Source organism: Myzus persicae, unplaced genomic scaffold (assembly GCF_001856785.1).
Source record: "Myzus persicae strain clone G006 unplaced genomic scaffold, MPER_G0061.0, whole genome shotgun sequence".
NCBI lineage: Eukaryota > Metazoa > Arthropoda > Insecta > Hemiptera > Aphididae > Myzus > Myzus persicae.
Genome location: NW_019104093.1, coordinates 1 through 13,209, shown reverse-complemented (window position 1 = coordinate 13,209; position 13,209 = coordinate 1). Strand labels below are relative to the sequence as shown.

Below are 13,209 nucleotides of genomic sequence, written 5' to 3'. Positions count from 1 at the left end.
AATAATTAGTGATAAACTCACTCATACTGTCAGCACACAAATAATGACACACCTAAAGGTAATATAATTTTAATATATCGTAATGTGTACATGTAAATTATGACTACCTTAACATTTTCAAAATGCTTTTCATTGTTCATTGAGAAGTGCGTATACCTATAGTGTTTTTTTGAATTTATAGCGTAGGTACTTATGTCATGTTATAACTTATAAGTTATATAAATTATAACCATAGACCTTCTGTTACTACACAAAAACTGTCGCAGTGATCTGGGCTACCTTTACGACAAAATATACAATTATCTATACATCTATAACTAGTTCGTACCATAAATCGAGTAATCAAAAAGCACCCTCTATGTATTGTTAAGCTTTCCACACACTCATTGTTTTTAGCATAAGGTCAATGGTTTTAACAGCTTAAAAATATTACTATTTGACACTTGTAACCGTGAAAACTATGTAGGTACCTACCGTGCATTTGAATTTAGTTGACCCCGTTGACTAGTTACTTACGGATATTTACGATTGTAAAATTGGTACACTAATAAATAGTGATACCTAGTACTAAATAATAAATATTTAGTACATAATTATAGGTACCTACTGAAATGAGATGGGAATTTAATAGCGCCCTGCCGCGGTAATTTACGCAACAATATCGGTGAAGTCTAAAATTGAAATGGCGAAGCTGTACGTTATCAGATTATTGCATGCGTATTACGTTCTAAAAATGAATTTGAGGGTACATATCAAATATTTGCCCATAATTGTATAAACAAATAGTAAACACATTTAGAATATCTCATGTTTATTTTCTCAGAATCAGAATTTGTAATTATTGCAATTATTGACATTGCAGTTGTAGAGCTCTGCAGTTGTTGGTCCATCAACTGCCAAGTAGGTATCCGCCTAATGGCTAATAGAGCGGTTTTTTTTCTATAATACTATATAGAAACACCTAATCATCTGAACAACAAATTTCATTTAGATTCGAAATCGTAAAAAGTCATGCGGGGGTCATTTACCGTATCACTATCGAATGTCCTACAGGAGATACACCACAGTTGACCGGATAAGTCTTACATGATTATTGATTAGTACTGAGAGGTATCCGATGAAGTATTTGACATAGGTACCTAGTAATTTTGTATGCTGTATAGAGTATAGTCTAGCTGTTCCATGCGTAGTGTAAGCTGTTTTTTTGTTGGGATGGTATTCAGATTGCGTCACAATAAATTGGTGTCGCGTACTATAATATTTTGTTCATCGTATTGTTTCTTTATGTCAAAATATAGGCATGTCTTAAACTTTTATTAGTAAATTGCGCATGATAGACGGCTAGGAATTATAATAGCTTGATATATAGTGGTGTGTTGTTTTTGTATTTTAATGATAATATAATTGTTAAGGAATGTTGTTTGGTTAATACTATTTTAACTGCGCTTGATTTTCTACACTTGGTATACTCATCTTAAATATTTACTTATGTATAGAATATATTATTCATATACCTACTACACTGTCTTTAGATTTGAGGTACAGCAGATTATCTATCAGATGGTAAATACATATTAGCCATTAGGTATTATAATTTTATTTTAATATTGGATTTTTAGTTACTAATAATATACATTGTACACATATAAATGTAACTACAACATTTTTTAAGACTTACAAATACTAATGAAATAGTGTTTTTCTTAAGTATTTTTTGCACTTCACATTTCATTCAAAATTGCAAGTATGCAAAAAAAATGTTGTTAGTCAAACATTTTCAAATCTTATAAAATAATTGTAATACTCATATTATGTAATAAGTAGATTAGAGGACTTCTAATATTTACATATTTGGTGAGATCGTAAAAAAAGGCCAATGAGTTAAAAAATATTTTCCTATTATGACAAATCTAAATCTGTAATTTTACGTTGAATGTGTTTGATACATATTTCTTTTTTTTATAACAATATTCATCAAAACGAATTTCCTTTATTACATAATTTAAATACACCAACAAACTGCAGCATGGTCACCAGGCATCAGCATTCAGCATACAAAAGTAATGCCAGATTAATTAATTAGGACTAAGTTCATCAATCAATGAATTTAATGAATTATTTCTTAATTTATAAGAATAAAAGATAGTTTAATTAAGATAAAAAAATATTTTTTTTTATTTGATAATGGAATGAAATATACATAAATTAGTTAATTTTATTTTCTTATTGTAAATGCGACCTATTTATTTTAGTGATCAAACTATTAAAAAAATGTAAGTGAACATTTTTAGAGCAGTCATACTCAACATGAAAATTGAAAAAAAAAACATTGAATACCTACATATTATACTATAAAAAAAGAAATTATTTTTTGAGAACATAATTACTCATTTGTGAATTTAAATATAATGAAAATAAATAAAAAATTCAACAACAATTAAATTTTATAAAAATTGTATATTTTAGTTAGGTAATGAATTAATACTTAAAAAATACATTCTAGAAATGCATTAACAGTATTAGAATATAACATTTTGTATGTACGATGTATCCACTATGGTAACAGTACAACTATTACATACTATCTAGCCATAGTAGTACATAGTCATGATAATAAATAACACAATTAAATAAACAATATTAATAGCAATATGTAAAAAGAAAAAATGCATATAATAACTATAAAGTATTAATAATATAATTAAGGTGTATATTAAAAGATATAATATTACCTATTATTACAGAACAAATCAAGACCCATTACCGCAAGGGTACTCTGTAAAGAGGAACGGGCTTAACGAACCCGCGGTCCCTAGTTAACTGAGGTTGCAGCCTGAAGGTCACATAGATGACGTCTCAGGTCAGTAAGGTGTATCAAATCCATACCCTGAAGCAACCTCAACCCTGTTGGGCCCTCCATTAATGGAGGTTGTCGTAGGGCTAACAACCCTACACGGAAAAATACACATTGTTACGATTCAACCAAAATCGCCTCGGATGAAATATGTGGAGCTAAAGGATTTTTCGATAGGAACCTGGAATGTAAGATCGTTGTATAGGGCAGGACATTTGACGACAGTTATATCGAGTNCAAATCAAGACCCATTAATCTAACTATCAAAAATTTTAGTGTTATAATTGCAATGAAAAACAGCACAAAAAGTATTTAATTGCATGGTTTGACAACAATGAACTAGGGACTAAGAAATTAAATTGAATAATTAATTCTGAGCAATTGATATTGTCATTTAATATTTTAAAAGTGGATCTATGATCTAATTAATTCTTCTAACATCAAAATTGTTGTTATTAGCTATTGATAAAAGAGGTGAGTAGCATGTGTTTTTGATGTAAGACACATAAAATCAATAAACCTTTAAAAAATATTCTAAAATGATAATTTAAAAACGAAATACTTTTGAATCTGCAACGCTGCTATACATAATACAGTAATTAATAACCATGCTTTAAGATTCCAGTAAATTGGTTGTTAATTAATTAAGCAAAGAGCAATGCATTTTAATGTTTTTAAATTGTATAACATCTATTAAACAAAAATTGGAAACAAAAAAGAATGAGTGTTTACTTTATGGCAGCTGTTTTATTTGTAATACACACCTCGAGAATACTTGGGGGAAAAATTTAACTGTAGTAAAAGTGTATTTTGAAGAAGCTCATCAGACCAAAATGGAGTTCATGTCTAAGACAAATATCTCCAGAACAATAATTAAAAATACAAATTGTGTTCTGCTGACGAAGAAATTATACAAACATAAATAATTTGTAATGGTGAGGCACTAAGAAAATAAGAATCAACTGAAGAAAAAATAGACAAAGCAGCTGAAATGGTGGTAAAATGGTGATCGCCAGTGATGAAGAGGATGATGTAAACATTTTATGATAAAACATAAGCAAACCCGATGTGAATAATGCATCCAGATCTATTGTAGACTTAGCAGGGATGAAATCATGATATTTTTATTTGCAGGGCCAGAACTTATGGGTAGTGCTATTCTCAGTATCATTTAGTACCCATTTTTTTTTAATGTTACCTAGAGGCTGAGTTATTACCTTTTAAGCCTTAGTGGTGGTACAGTTGCACTCATTAAACTTGGCTGCACTAAGTGCATAAAGGGAGAACCACGAGCAGGCTAAAACATAATACCCAATCTGAGGATGAAGAAACAGTCTGAGAAAAGGTTAAAAATATTGAAGAATTTAACACAGCAAATTAATTCAAAAACTAAACTAAATCTCAACATCAATCGCACAACAATTCCAAAAGTGCTTGTCAACCAGAACACTAGTGGCTCCTGCTACCAGAGAGACCACACAAACTACTTTTCTAATGTACATTTTCTCTATACTTCATTTTCAATATTTTGTGGTTGTTCTGTGATATGTTCTGTGTCAACTAATACTTTATTTTCGATATTTTGTGACTGTTCTGTAATTAATTAAGCCAACTGTTCTTCATTTCCAATCGTACTTATTACATCGTCAGGTAAATTTGAAGTGTTTAGACCAATTCTAATTTTGCAGCCAAATAAAGCTTCATATGGAGATATTTTAATACCAGAATGATAAGCTCGGTTTTTCATAAGCTGGATGAATCAAAGTCCTTCGCTCCAGTGTCGGTTTTTTTCATCTTGCATCTATGTTGTCAACATATTTTCAATATCTTGATTTGCACGTTCTACACTACCTTGAGACTGACTGTGCCTCGGTTTGCCATGTACTATTTTTAATTTGGGCCACATGTTTCTTAAATTAGACACTATTTGGTATGAAAATTCTCGTCCATTATCAGACTGCAAAATAGTAGGAGCTGCAAGCAACGTAAAAATATCTATGATATTATAGACTACCTCTTCAGCCGGTTTAAATTCGAGGGGCTTGAGAACAACAAATTTAGTGAGGTGATCCTGGTACACCATAATGAATTTAAATTTTCCATCAGGGTGAGACTGAAAGTCTATTAAATCAACTTGGCATCGGGAATTAAAGTCTGAAGATATTATTGGTTTAACTACCACTCCTTTTTTTGAGCCTTTTTGTTTTTGTTGACATGTTTCAGAAAAATGCAAAAATGTCTCTACATCATTACGTGTTATATTTTTATATTTATTACCAAGTTCTTTGATCATTCGATCACGCCCACCATGTCCTATTGATATATGTGTGGCTTGCAATATATCAAATAGCTCACTGGTTGGCACATAATACAGCACAACATTATCGTCTTTTACAGGAAATATAAGTTTCGCTTTTCCTTGTACAACCAGCACATCATACCTACGACACCAGAAATAAATAAATTAAAATAAATCTAAATTAAAAATATGGTTGGTTGTATTTTATAATAGTAGTTTAAGCAGGGCTTCAAAGGTGCGAATTTCTATTTACTAAAAAGTATCGAAATACGTCATATAATATGTAGTAAAATCATGAAAATATTTTATTTATTTAAAATGTACAAGTTAATTAATAATAATGATTACTAATGATATACTACTAATGAATACCTAATAATTTATTAACAAATAATTAATTACTTAAATATATAACGAAAAAAAAAAATGAATTCTATTTGAACGTGTAAATTTAAGTATGAAGTCTTTAGACTCTTTTTTCTTACGTCCAGTTTGAAATTCTGAAATAATTTCTATCAATTCTTTATATTTTTCATCAGACAAAAAACTAGTGTTAGTAGCCAAATTTTTACGGTTCTTATGTAGTTTGTTATACAAATTTGACTTCATATTAATCGTATCCATAGTAATGCCACACTGCGACAAGACAGGAAAATTACGATAAAATAATAAAAGTATGTTCAATATAGTTCATCAGAATTATTATTTTTATAGTAGGGTATGAATCTGATGCAATAAAGATTAAGATTCTTATCTTTATTGTGTCAAATCGTCCACATCATACAGCGGCACACGCATTTACGATAAACGATAAGTAAAGTCGTTGGTAAAGCACGGATTCCCAAACCCAATTTTGTTTATTTTGATCATATTTCCTATTTCACTTCTGGCATTATACATAATACCTAGGCAAAGCTTGTATTGTGTATATTTCCTAGTGATTTTTGGCATTTTATACAATGCCTAGCCATTTCGCAAAACACCAGATTATCCATATTGCCGGTAACATATATACCTATTATAGTATTATTAAAATATATATTTCTATAATTGATTGTAATCATTTCCTTTATTGCTTTTACAAATAAGGGGTTCGAGGAGTGCTATGAGAAATAAATTAAGTTGACTCTTGGCTCATTATAAAACCAAACATACTTGCATGGTTAAATGGACTTCAGATAAAAAAACTGAAATTATTGGAAGTGTTCTTACTCAAATATCTTATCAGCACAGTAAGCTTGTAGCAATGAATAGGAACTGTATGAAAATACTAATTGATATATTATTATTGCTAAGTCACCAAGAAATTATTTTTGAGGTCATAAAGCAACAACTAATTCTGTAAACCAAGATTCCTAATACAATATTTTAATTCATTACACTACAGTAGTATATTTTGTACAATAACATGCTATTCGATATGTGTTATGTGTAAACTGCATACAATTAAAAACTTAATAAATTTTAGGACATTTTTAAGAAATATGTGATGTATAGTAAAACATAATCCTGACTTTGCTGTGAAAAAACTAATTATTCAAGCCATAGAAATCACATTGAAACTATTACGATTTGTTCAAAACATGTTAAAGATATTATTGTTCAAGAAATTAAGAATGCTGGTTCATTTAGTATAATGTGTGACAAAGCAAGGTACTTTAATATATAATTTATAAAGCTATTTATTTATTTATTTGTTGTACTGTTAAAAAAATGTTCTTTCTGTTTAAAATGTTATAGATGTTTTAAACAAGAACAGATGTCTTTATGTATAAGATACAGTAAAGAATTTAATGTTATTGAAAGGGTTTTGGGATTAATGGACTGTTCTAATAAACAAGATGCTGAAACATTAACACAATACATTATTGAATATTTAAAAAATTGTGGTATAAATTCACAAACACCAATTGTAGCTCAATCATTTGATGGTGCAAGCGTTATGTCAGAGACGTACAATGGGATACAAGCAAGAGTGAAAGAAAATTATCTGTATGCTATTTATATTCACTGCATGGCCCAGAGTAAACCTAGTGGTTTTGAACATGTGTAAACTTACTAAGGTATACTTTTAAATTTAAACTTAACGGTTCTCTACTAAAATTTGTTTATTTATCTGTAGGAAACAAAGTGTTTTACTTTAGAGGCACTGTATGTGAACTTTTCAAAATCCAGCATTAATAAAAAGTACAATGAAACATTTAGACAAGTTTAGGAATACAAAAATTAGCAATGTGTAAGTTGAGTGACACACGTTGGAATTGTCGGAATCAAAACTATGAAGCTTTAAAAAAGTTTTAAATGAATAGTGTTAGCATTAGAAGAATAAATTAAAAATGAAAGTGATAGAGATGTGAATAAGGGAAAAGGTAATTTTTTGAATTTTAAATTGCCAATTATTTATATTTAGTCTTTAATGGATGTGTCCAAAAAATGTTTTAATTCAGAAATCACAATGGTAAAAAATTTTGTACTTCAAAATATTGTTTCTGATGTGAATATTAACATAGAAAATGTTATAAGAGTTTTGTCAGAAAAAAAAACAATAATCCCTAATTTGCGAATTAAATAATAATAGCAATAACGATACCAATCAGTTCAATAACTTGCAAAAGAAGTTTCAGAGCAATGAGAAAAAAAAGACTTGGCTAAGGACATCGATGTTTCAAAATAGGTTCAGCAATTTTTCTATACTCTATATTAAAAAAGATATGTCCAAAAATATAAATAGCAATGATATTTTGAATATCTTTGCTCATAAAAATAGATATTTGTTATTAAAATAAAATATACGTTATTTAATGTTTTTTTTTTTATACAACTTAAAAATATTTTTATTTTTATTAGTAATATGTTTTACTTGTGCATGGCAAAGCCTCAGCTGGTCACTTTAAATTGGATTATTATGCATCATTTAGATGTGTAGCTGTGTCATTTTCTCATTGATTGTAAACTAGTATGTTACATACATGGCTAGACTCTGGCGGTTTTTATATTGATGTAGAAATTCCTGAAGTAAAACAAAGATAATCAAACTTATGTTAATAAATTTATAAAAAAAAAAAGAATGTTTGATGAAATTTTAATTTGCATATTTTCCAATTTCAAGTGCTATTTATAGCACTTATTATGGTGTTCTTAAGTGCATATAAAAGCACTAATAAATTAATTTCCGACTAACTTCCGAGCAAGGTTACCATCATCTTTAATAGAAATGTAATTGATAGTAAATTAGTGATAATCTAATATGGAGTAAGTAAAAATATTACTCCATGCCTAATAATTTCAAAAATATATAACTCAATATAATAGGTAGGTAGATAATAATTAAATAATTTTGAGCCATTAATTTTATATTGTTTAACATTTTTCAGGGGTTCACTAGTTTACAACTTCCTAACCCGCCTCCCAAAATATATGTTACTGATTATCAACATGATATAATAGCTAACCAGTTATATACCTTACATCATAAATGTTAAAAAGACGCAACTCTGAAACTCTGGCATTTGTTGTTTCCGCCTTACAAGTGAGTAAAATCTCAGATCAAGTGTAGCTTTGTTAGTTTTAAATTAGAGTGAATCAACCTATTAAGAAACTTGATAGTAAGAACATTATCTATGTTGGTATGCTGGTTCAATCTTTAATTTATACTTTTGTATTCAAGCATAACTTGCGTGGACTGCGTATACCTGCATAACTAACCAGGTAATTGAACTGTTGTAAAAAACCAACATACAAACACAGATAATGTTCTTTCCATCAAGTTTCATTGAAGGTCGATTTACTCTAATTATTAAAATAACGATACCTGATCTGCCGAGCTTAAATACTAAATTTGATGTGTTACAAACTTGTAAAACTGAGACAACAAGTGGCAATGTGTTATATCCTCTTAATACAAGTAAAGGTCCAAAAAAAGGAAGGATTAAAACTTAGAAAACTAAGGATTTAGTTAAAATGATGAACTGTAGTACAATAGCACTTTAATATATTTATGTTCCTATTATTCAGAGTACCTATTATACATGCTGCCAATCTATTTATTTTTTTTAAACTATGAGAAAAAAACAGCTAACAAAGTATTGATCTATCAGATATCAATGCATTATGTGCCTATATTACGGCTATGTTCATACTTTATCTCGTATTTTATTCAAAACCAATATGTACCTATTATCTTTAGTTTTATTAAGGTAAAATGTTAGTTACAGCTAATCTGTTCATGTAACAATACTATTAGAAAACAAAAAACTAACAGAACAAAACTCATAACACATTACATAGGTTATGCTTTAAGCATAAATTAAGAACGAATCGGAATATTATTGTTCAATGGTATGTTACACAGAACAAACACCGTCACCATTCACTAATGTTATTAACGTACAAAATGCACGTACATAGGTAGGTGCCCAAGTTAAAACTTATAACAGTATACGATAATAGGTATACATACTAGTACAAATCGCTTGTCAGTCAGTTCTACAATCGATGACGTTCGGCCTCGGTAGAGTAGTCATGTCGTGTGGTTCACATTATTATGTGCGCCAGTTGAACTATATTTCGTTTCACAGAAATCGTCAACAATTGTGAGGAAACGGTTGTCGGAAGACTGGGACGGTACGCAAAAGCTAAGCGACCGACCGACCGACCGACAAACTGATCGTTCTTCGAACGTGCACTGCACGTCGCTTAACGTTTACGAAATGATTTAGCGACATCAGAGTCGAACCTAAAACATATTAAACGCAACGAAATCGCATACGAGACCGGCACACGCCAAAGGCTGGGGCCCTATTCTCGAGATCGATCGACAAGAAGTCGTGTGCGACTAAACTCGATTGATTATGTCGTAGTCGACTGCTAAATGCTATTCTCCAAAAAGCATTCGACTAAACTTAGTCGCATTCGACATTACGTCGACTAAAGTAAGTAGTAATAAGCATTGAACTAAATACATGGAACGCGTGTATTAATCAAAATATGAGCCGGATAGCAAGTCGCCATATGCATTCCGAAGCATGGATGAGATAATGAAATGTGATGATCTCCATGAAAATTGTTAATCATGATTCATGATAATATTATATTCATATTTTCCCGCTTTAATTTAAAAGTTTTATCATGCGAAACGTAATGTTGTTGCTTTCAGTGATATTATGATAATTGCTATTTTTTTTATAATATTATTATCTAATATCTAGACTAGTATAATATATACATTGTCTTCTATTATGATATATTGATACTGATTGATATCACATTATTTTGTAATATTGTAAAATTGTTATAACGATAAACGAATAAACGATCTACTCGTCTATAACTCCACTACTCCACCATTGTCTATTCTTATTTCGTCTCGTCCTTTCGACTTTCGTCTTCGTCACTCGCCTATGCTCGCTCCTCCGTCGATTATTTTAATAACAATTTATAATATTTATAAGGTAGGTAGTATATGATTGTGTACACAATTCTTGTCATAATAAGGCAGTCGATAAATGCGACCCGTTGCCGTTGTATGTTTATGAGTGCGTTATATTATAATATATTAATATATTATTATTATTATTATTCACTGTATTAAATATCGTTTATTAATTTAACTTTCAACTTGTCTGGATTACTTTGTAAATCTATTCCTTTCAACACTAACTGTATGAAATGTGGTCTCTCAGATGAAAAATATTTGTATCCATATTCCATACTAAAAACATACATAATATATGATTACATTTTTTTACTTATTGGCTTTTTGTTTTTAGCAGAATACTAGGATACTGATCGATACTTTTTTTTTATTATAGTTTTTGAAAATGCATGTATAATAAGTAATGTTTTTGATTAAAAGGTTTGTTTTGTCTCTTTTCTGAAATTCTTTCTTATTGTAATGTCAACGAAATTATCATCTCGTCCAACTCAGCAACAGATGCAAGAGCTGGTTGAGTTGTTAAAACTTGACCCTCAACTTGTGTCTGGAAGGCTTACGTCTACTTTCACCCAAAAAGTCGCGCAAAAACGTTGGGAAGCAATTGCAGAAACGCTTAATGCTTTACCCGGCGTCAATAAATGCTGGAATAAATGGCGTGAAGTATGTTTTGTATAAAGTTTATTTATTATTTTAGTAATTTTTTGTATACAAAGTAAAAAAATTATAAGTATTTTACAAATATTGTATTAGAATATTAAACCATGCCTTAAGTACCAGGTAGGTATAAACTTTGATAGTAAAATATATTATAGTTGAAGTGTTGAACATTATATAGACAAACATTTTGGAATATATCTTATGTAGGTACATACTACATACATTTTCATTATTGCTAGAATTCTACAATAGTAGCCATTAGGTAGTAGTTACCATGGTGTATAATTTAGATTGTTGGGTAATATTTTATTTAATACATTTTTTGTATTAACTATTTAGTATTTTTTGAATATTTATGAAATACATGTAGTATAAAAACTGAAACAACACTTTCTTAATATAGTTTAAGTAGGTACAAAAAAATAATTTTAAAGGGGTACTGGAGGTGGACCACCAACTGCATCAATGTTAAATGATGCTGAGGAAAGTGCTCTCCCGCTAATTATGCCAGTTGCAATATCAGGTCATTCTCTGTCATCTGCATCTCATGCAGAATTTTCATTTGAACTTGGTACATTATGGTGTTTCTTTAACTAGTTATTGGAACAATACTTATGTTACATTCAAATCATATAAAATATTTATTTTAAATACTTCTAGAGCAATTAGTTACTGATGAGTTTACGGACATATACGATTTATTGGCAAAAACTCCATCAAGTCCTGATCTTTTCCCTTCCTCTTCTTTCCAAACAAATGAAGCTCCTATTACTTCTGTTGAAAACAGTAAGACTTAAAATTTATATCGTATATAATATCTTCCATTTTTCTTATAATTTTTATAAAAATAAGTTATTATAAAAATTAGAATTTTTAAATTATATCTTATAAGCATAAAATAATCAGACTTTTTGAATTGTTAAAGATCAGTCTGCTTGCAAAATTATTAAGGAAGTTGAGAAAAATGACAACATCCAATCTTTCCCTTGTCCAGTGTTCCCTAAACCTAATCTGTCAATTAATTCCTCATGTCATGGTCCGCAATCTTGTAAGTATCATAAGGTGTATTTTTTTATCCTAAGAATACTTATGCAGTTATTTATTTGTAAAATCTTTTGATTTTCAATAGGTAAGTATCATATTATAGCAATGTATATGGTATACAATACTATTTAGTGAACTTAAATTATTTATATAACAGTGTACTAACAGTATCTTCTGTTCATATCTATTTTTAAAGCAATTTCTAGTAAACGCACATCATCAGCTGCCCGGTTAGATGAAGGTAATGTTATTGCTAACAGGTTGGCAGACTTGGGAGAACGAAAACTGTTGGCCAAACATATTGGGACCAACAACTTAAACTTTTGGCAGAAAAAAATGAATATTTGAAATCTATTAGAGACTCCTTGCTTTCAAACCATAATGAAAAGAGTAATATCATTTTTTTATTTATAATGATTCTTATTCATAACCCTATTAATCTCTATTTTTTTTTACTATATTCATTTCAGTTGAATAATAATATTCAACATAACCATACAGAGGTGCGTTCGAAAACTCAACTCTAGTTAACTCTGTAAAAAAATAGTTACCCAACTGTGTTCGGGAACGCAGAGTTAACTCCGTACTACCGTTCGGTAACGCCGAGTTGTTAGACTCTGGGTTAACTCTTTGACCCCGAAAAAATAGGTAGGTTATTGTAACTCTACTGATAATGATTATTATCTATGCTGATAACGAAAACAATTTTCCCGCTGAATACTGCTGCAGTTGGTCAAGTCATAGATTAGTGTATTATACTATTATAAGAATTAAGAGTGAAGTCAAATCGATTTTAATTAGCTAACACTCAAGTTTTAATTAATATAGTTAGAACTATTGTCTATTACACATATAAAAACGAGGGCCATATTTGCACGAACAATGATCATCACAGTTGAATTCAAAGGACAAGACCATCAA

The 13,209-nt window shown here is 29.6% G+C and overlaps 2 protein-coding genes across 2 annotated transcripts; one reads left to right on the top strand and one right to left on the bottom strand.

The window, feature by feature from the left end:
- Nucleotides 1-3,593: 3,593 nt before the first annotated feature.
- Nucleotides 3,594-10,076, bottom strand: LOC111038662 (KRAB-A domain-containing protein 2-like). The gene is made up of 3 exons (XM_022321859.1): nt 9,613-10,076; nt 8,014-8,163; nt 3,594-5,295 (listed from the first exon to the last, which is right to left on the bottom strand). The coding sequence occupies exons 2-3, from the start codon at nt 8,019-8,021 to the stop codon at nt 4,656-4,658; spliced, it is 648 nt and encodes a 215-aa protein (XP_022177551.1). The 5' UTR covers nt 8,022-8,163; nt 9,613-10,076; the 3' UTR covers nt 3,594-4,655.
- A 970-nt stretch (nt 10,077-11,046) lies between these two features.
- Nucleotides 11,047-12,636, top strand: LOC111038664. Its single transcript, XM_022321861.1, has 5 exons — nt 11,047-11,240; nt 11,679-11,815; nt 11,905-12,030; nt 12,170-12,292; nt 12,485-12,636. The coding sequence occupies exons 1-5, from the start codon at nt 11,047-11,049 to the stop codon at nt 12,634-12,636; spliced, it is 732 nt and encodes a 243-aa protein (XP_022177553.1).
- The last annotated feature ends 573 nt before the right edge of the window (nt 12,637-13,209 follow it).

Coding starts and splice junctions, on each gene's coding strand:
- LOC111038664 (XM_022321861.1), top strand. CDS start 11,047: ATGTCAACGAAATTATCATCTCGTCCAACTCAGCAACAGATGCAAGAG. Junction 12,031..12,169: donor TATTACTTCTGTTGAAAACA/GTAAGACTTAAA, acceptor GAATTGTTAAAG/ATCAGTCTGCTTGCAAAATT. Junction 12,293..12,484: donor ATGTCATGGTCCGCAATCTT/GTAAGTATCATA, acceptor CTATTTTTAAAG/CAATTTCTAGTAAACGCACA.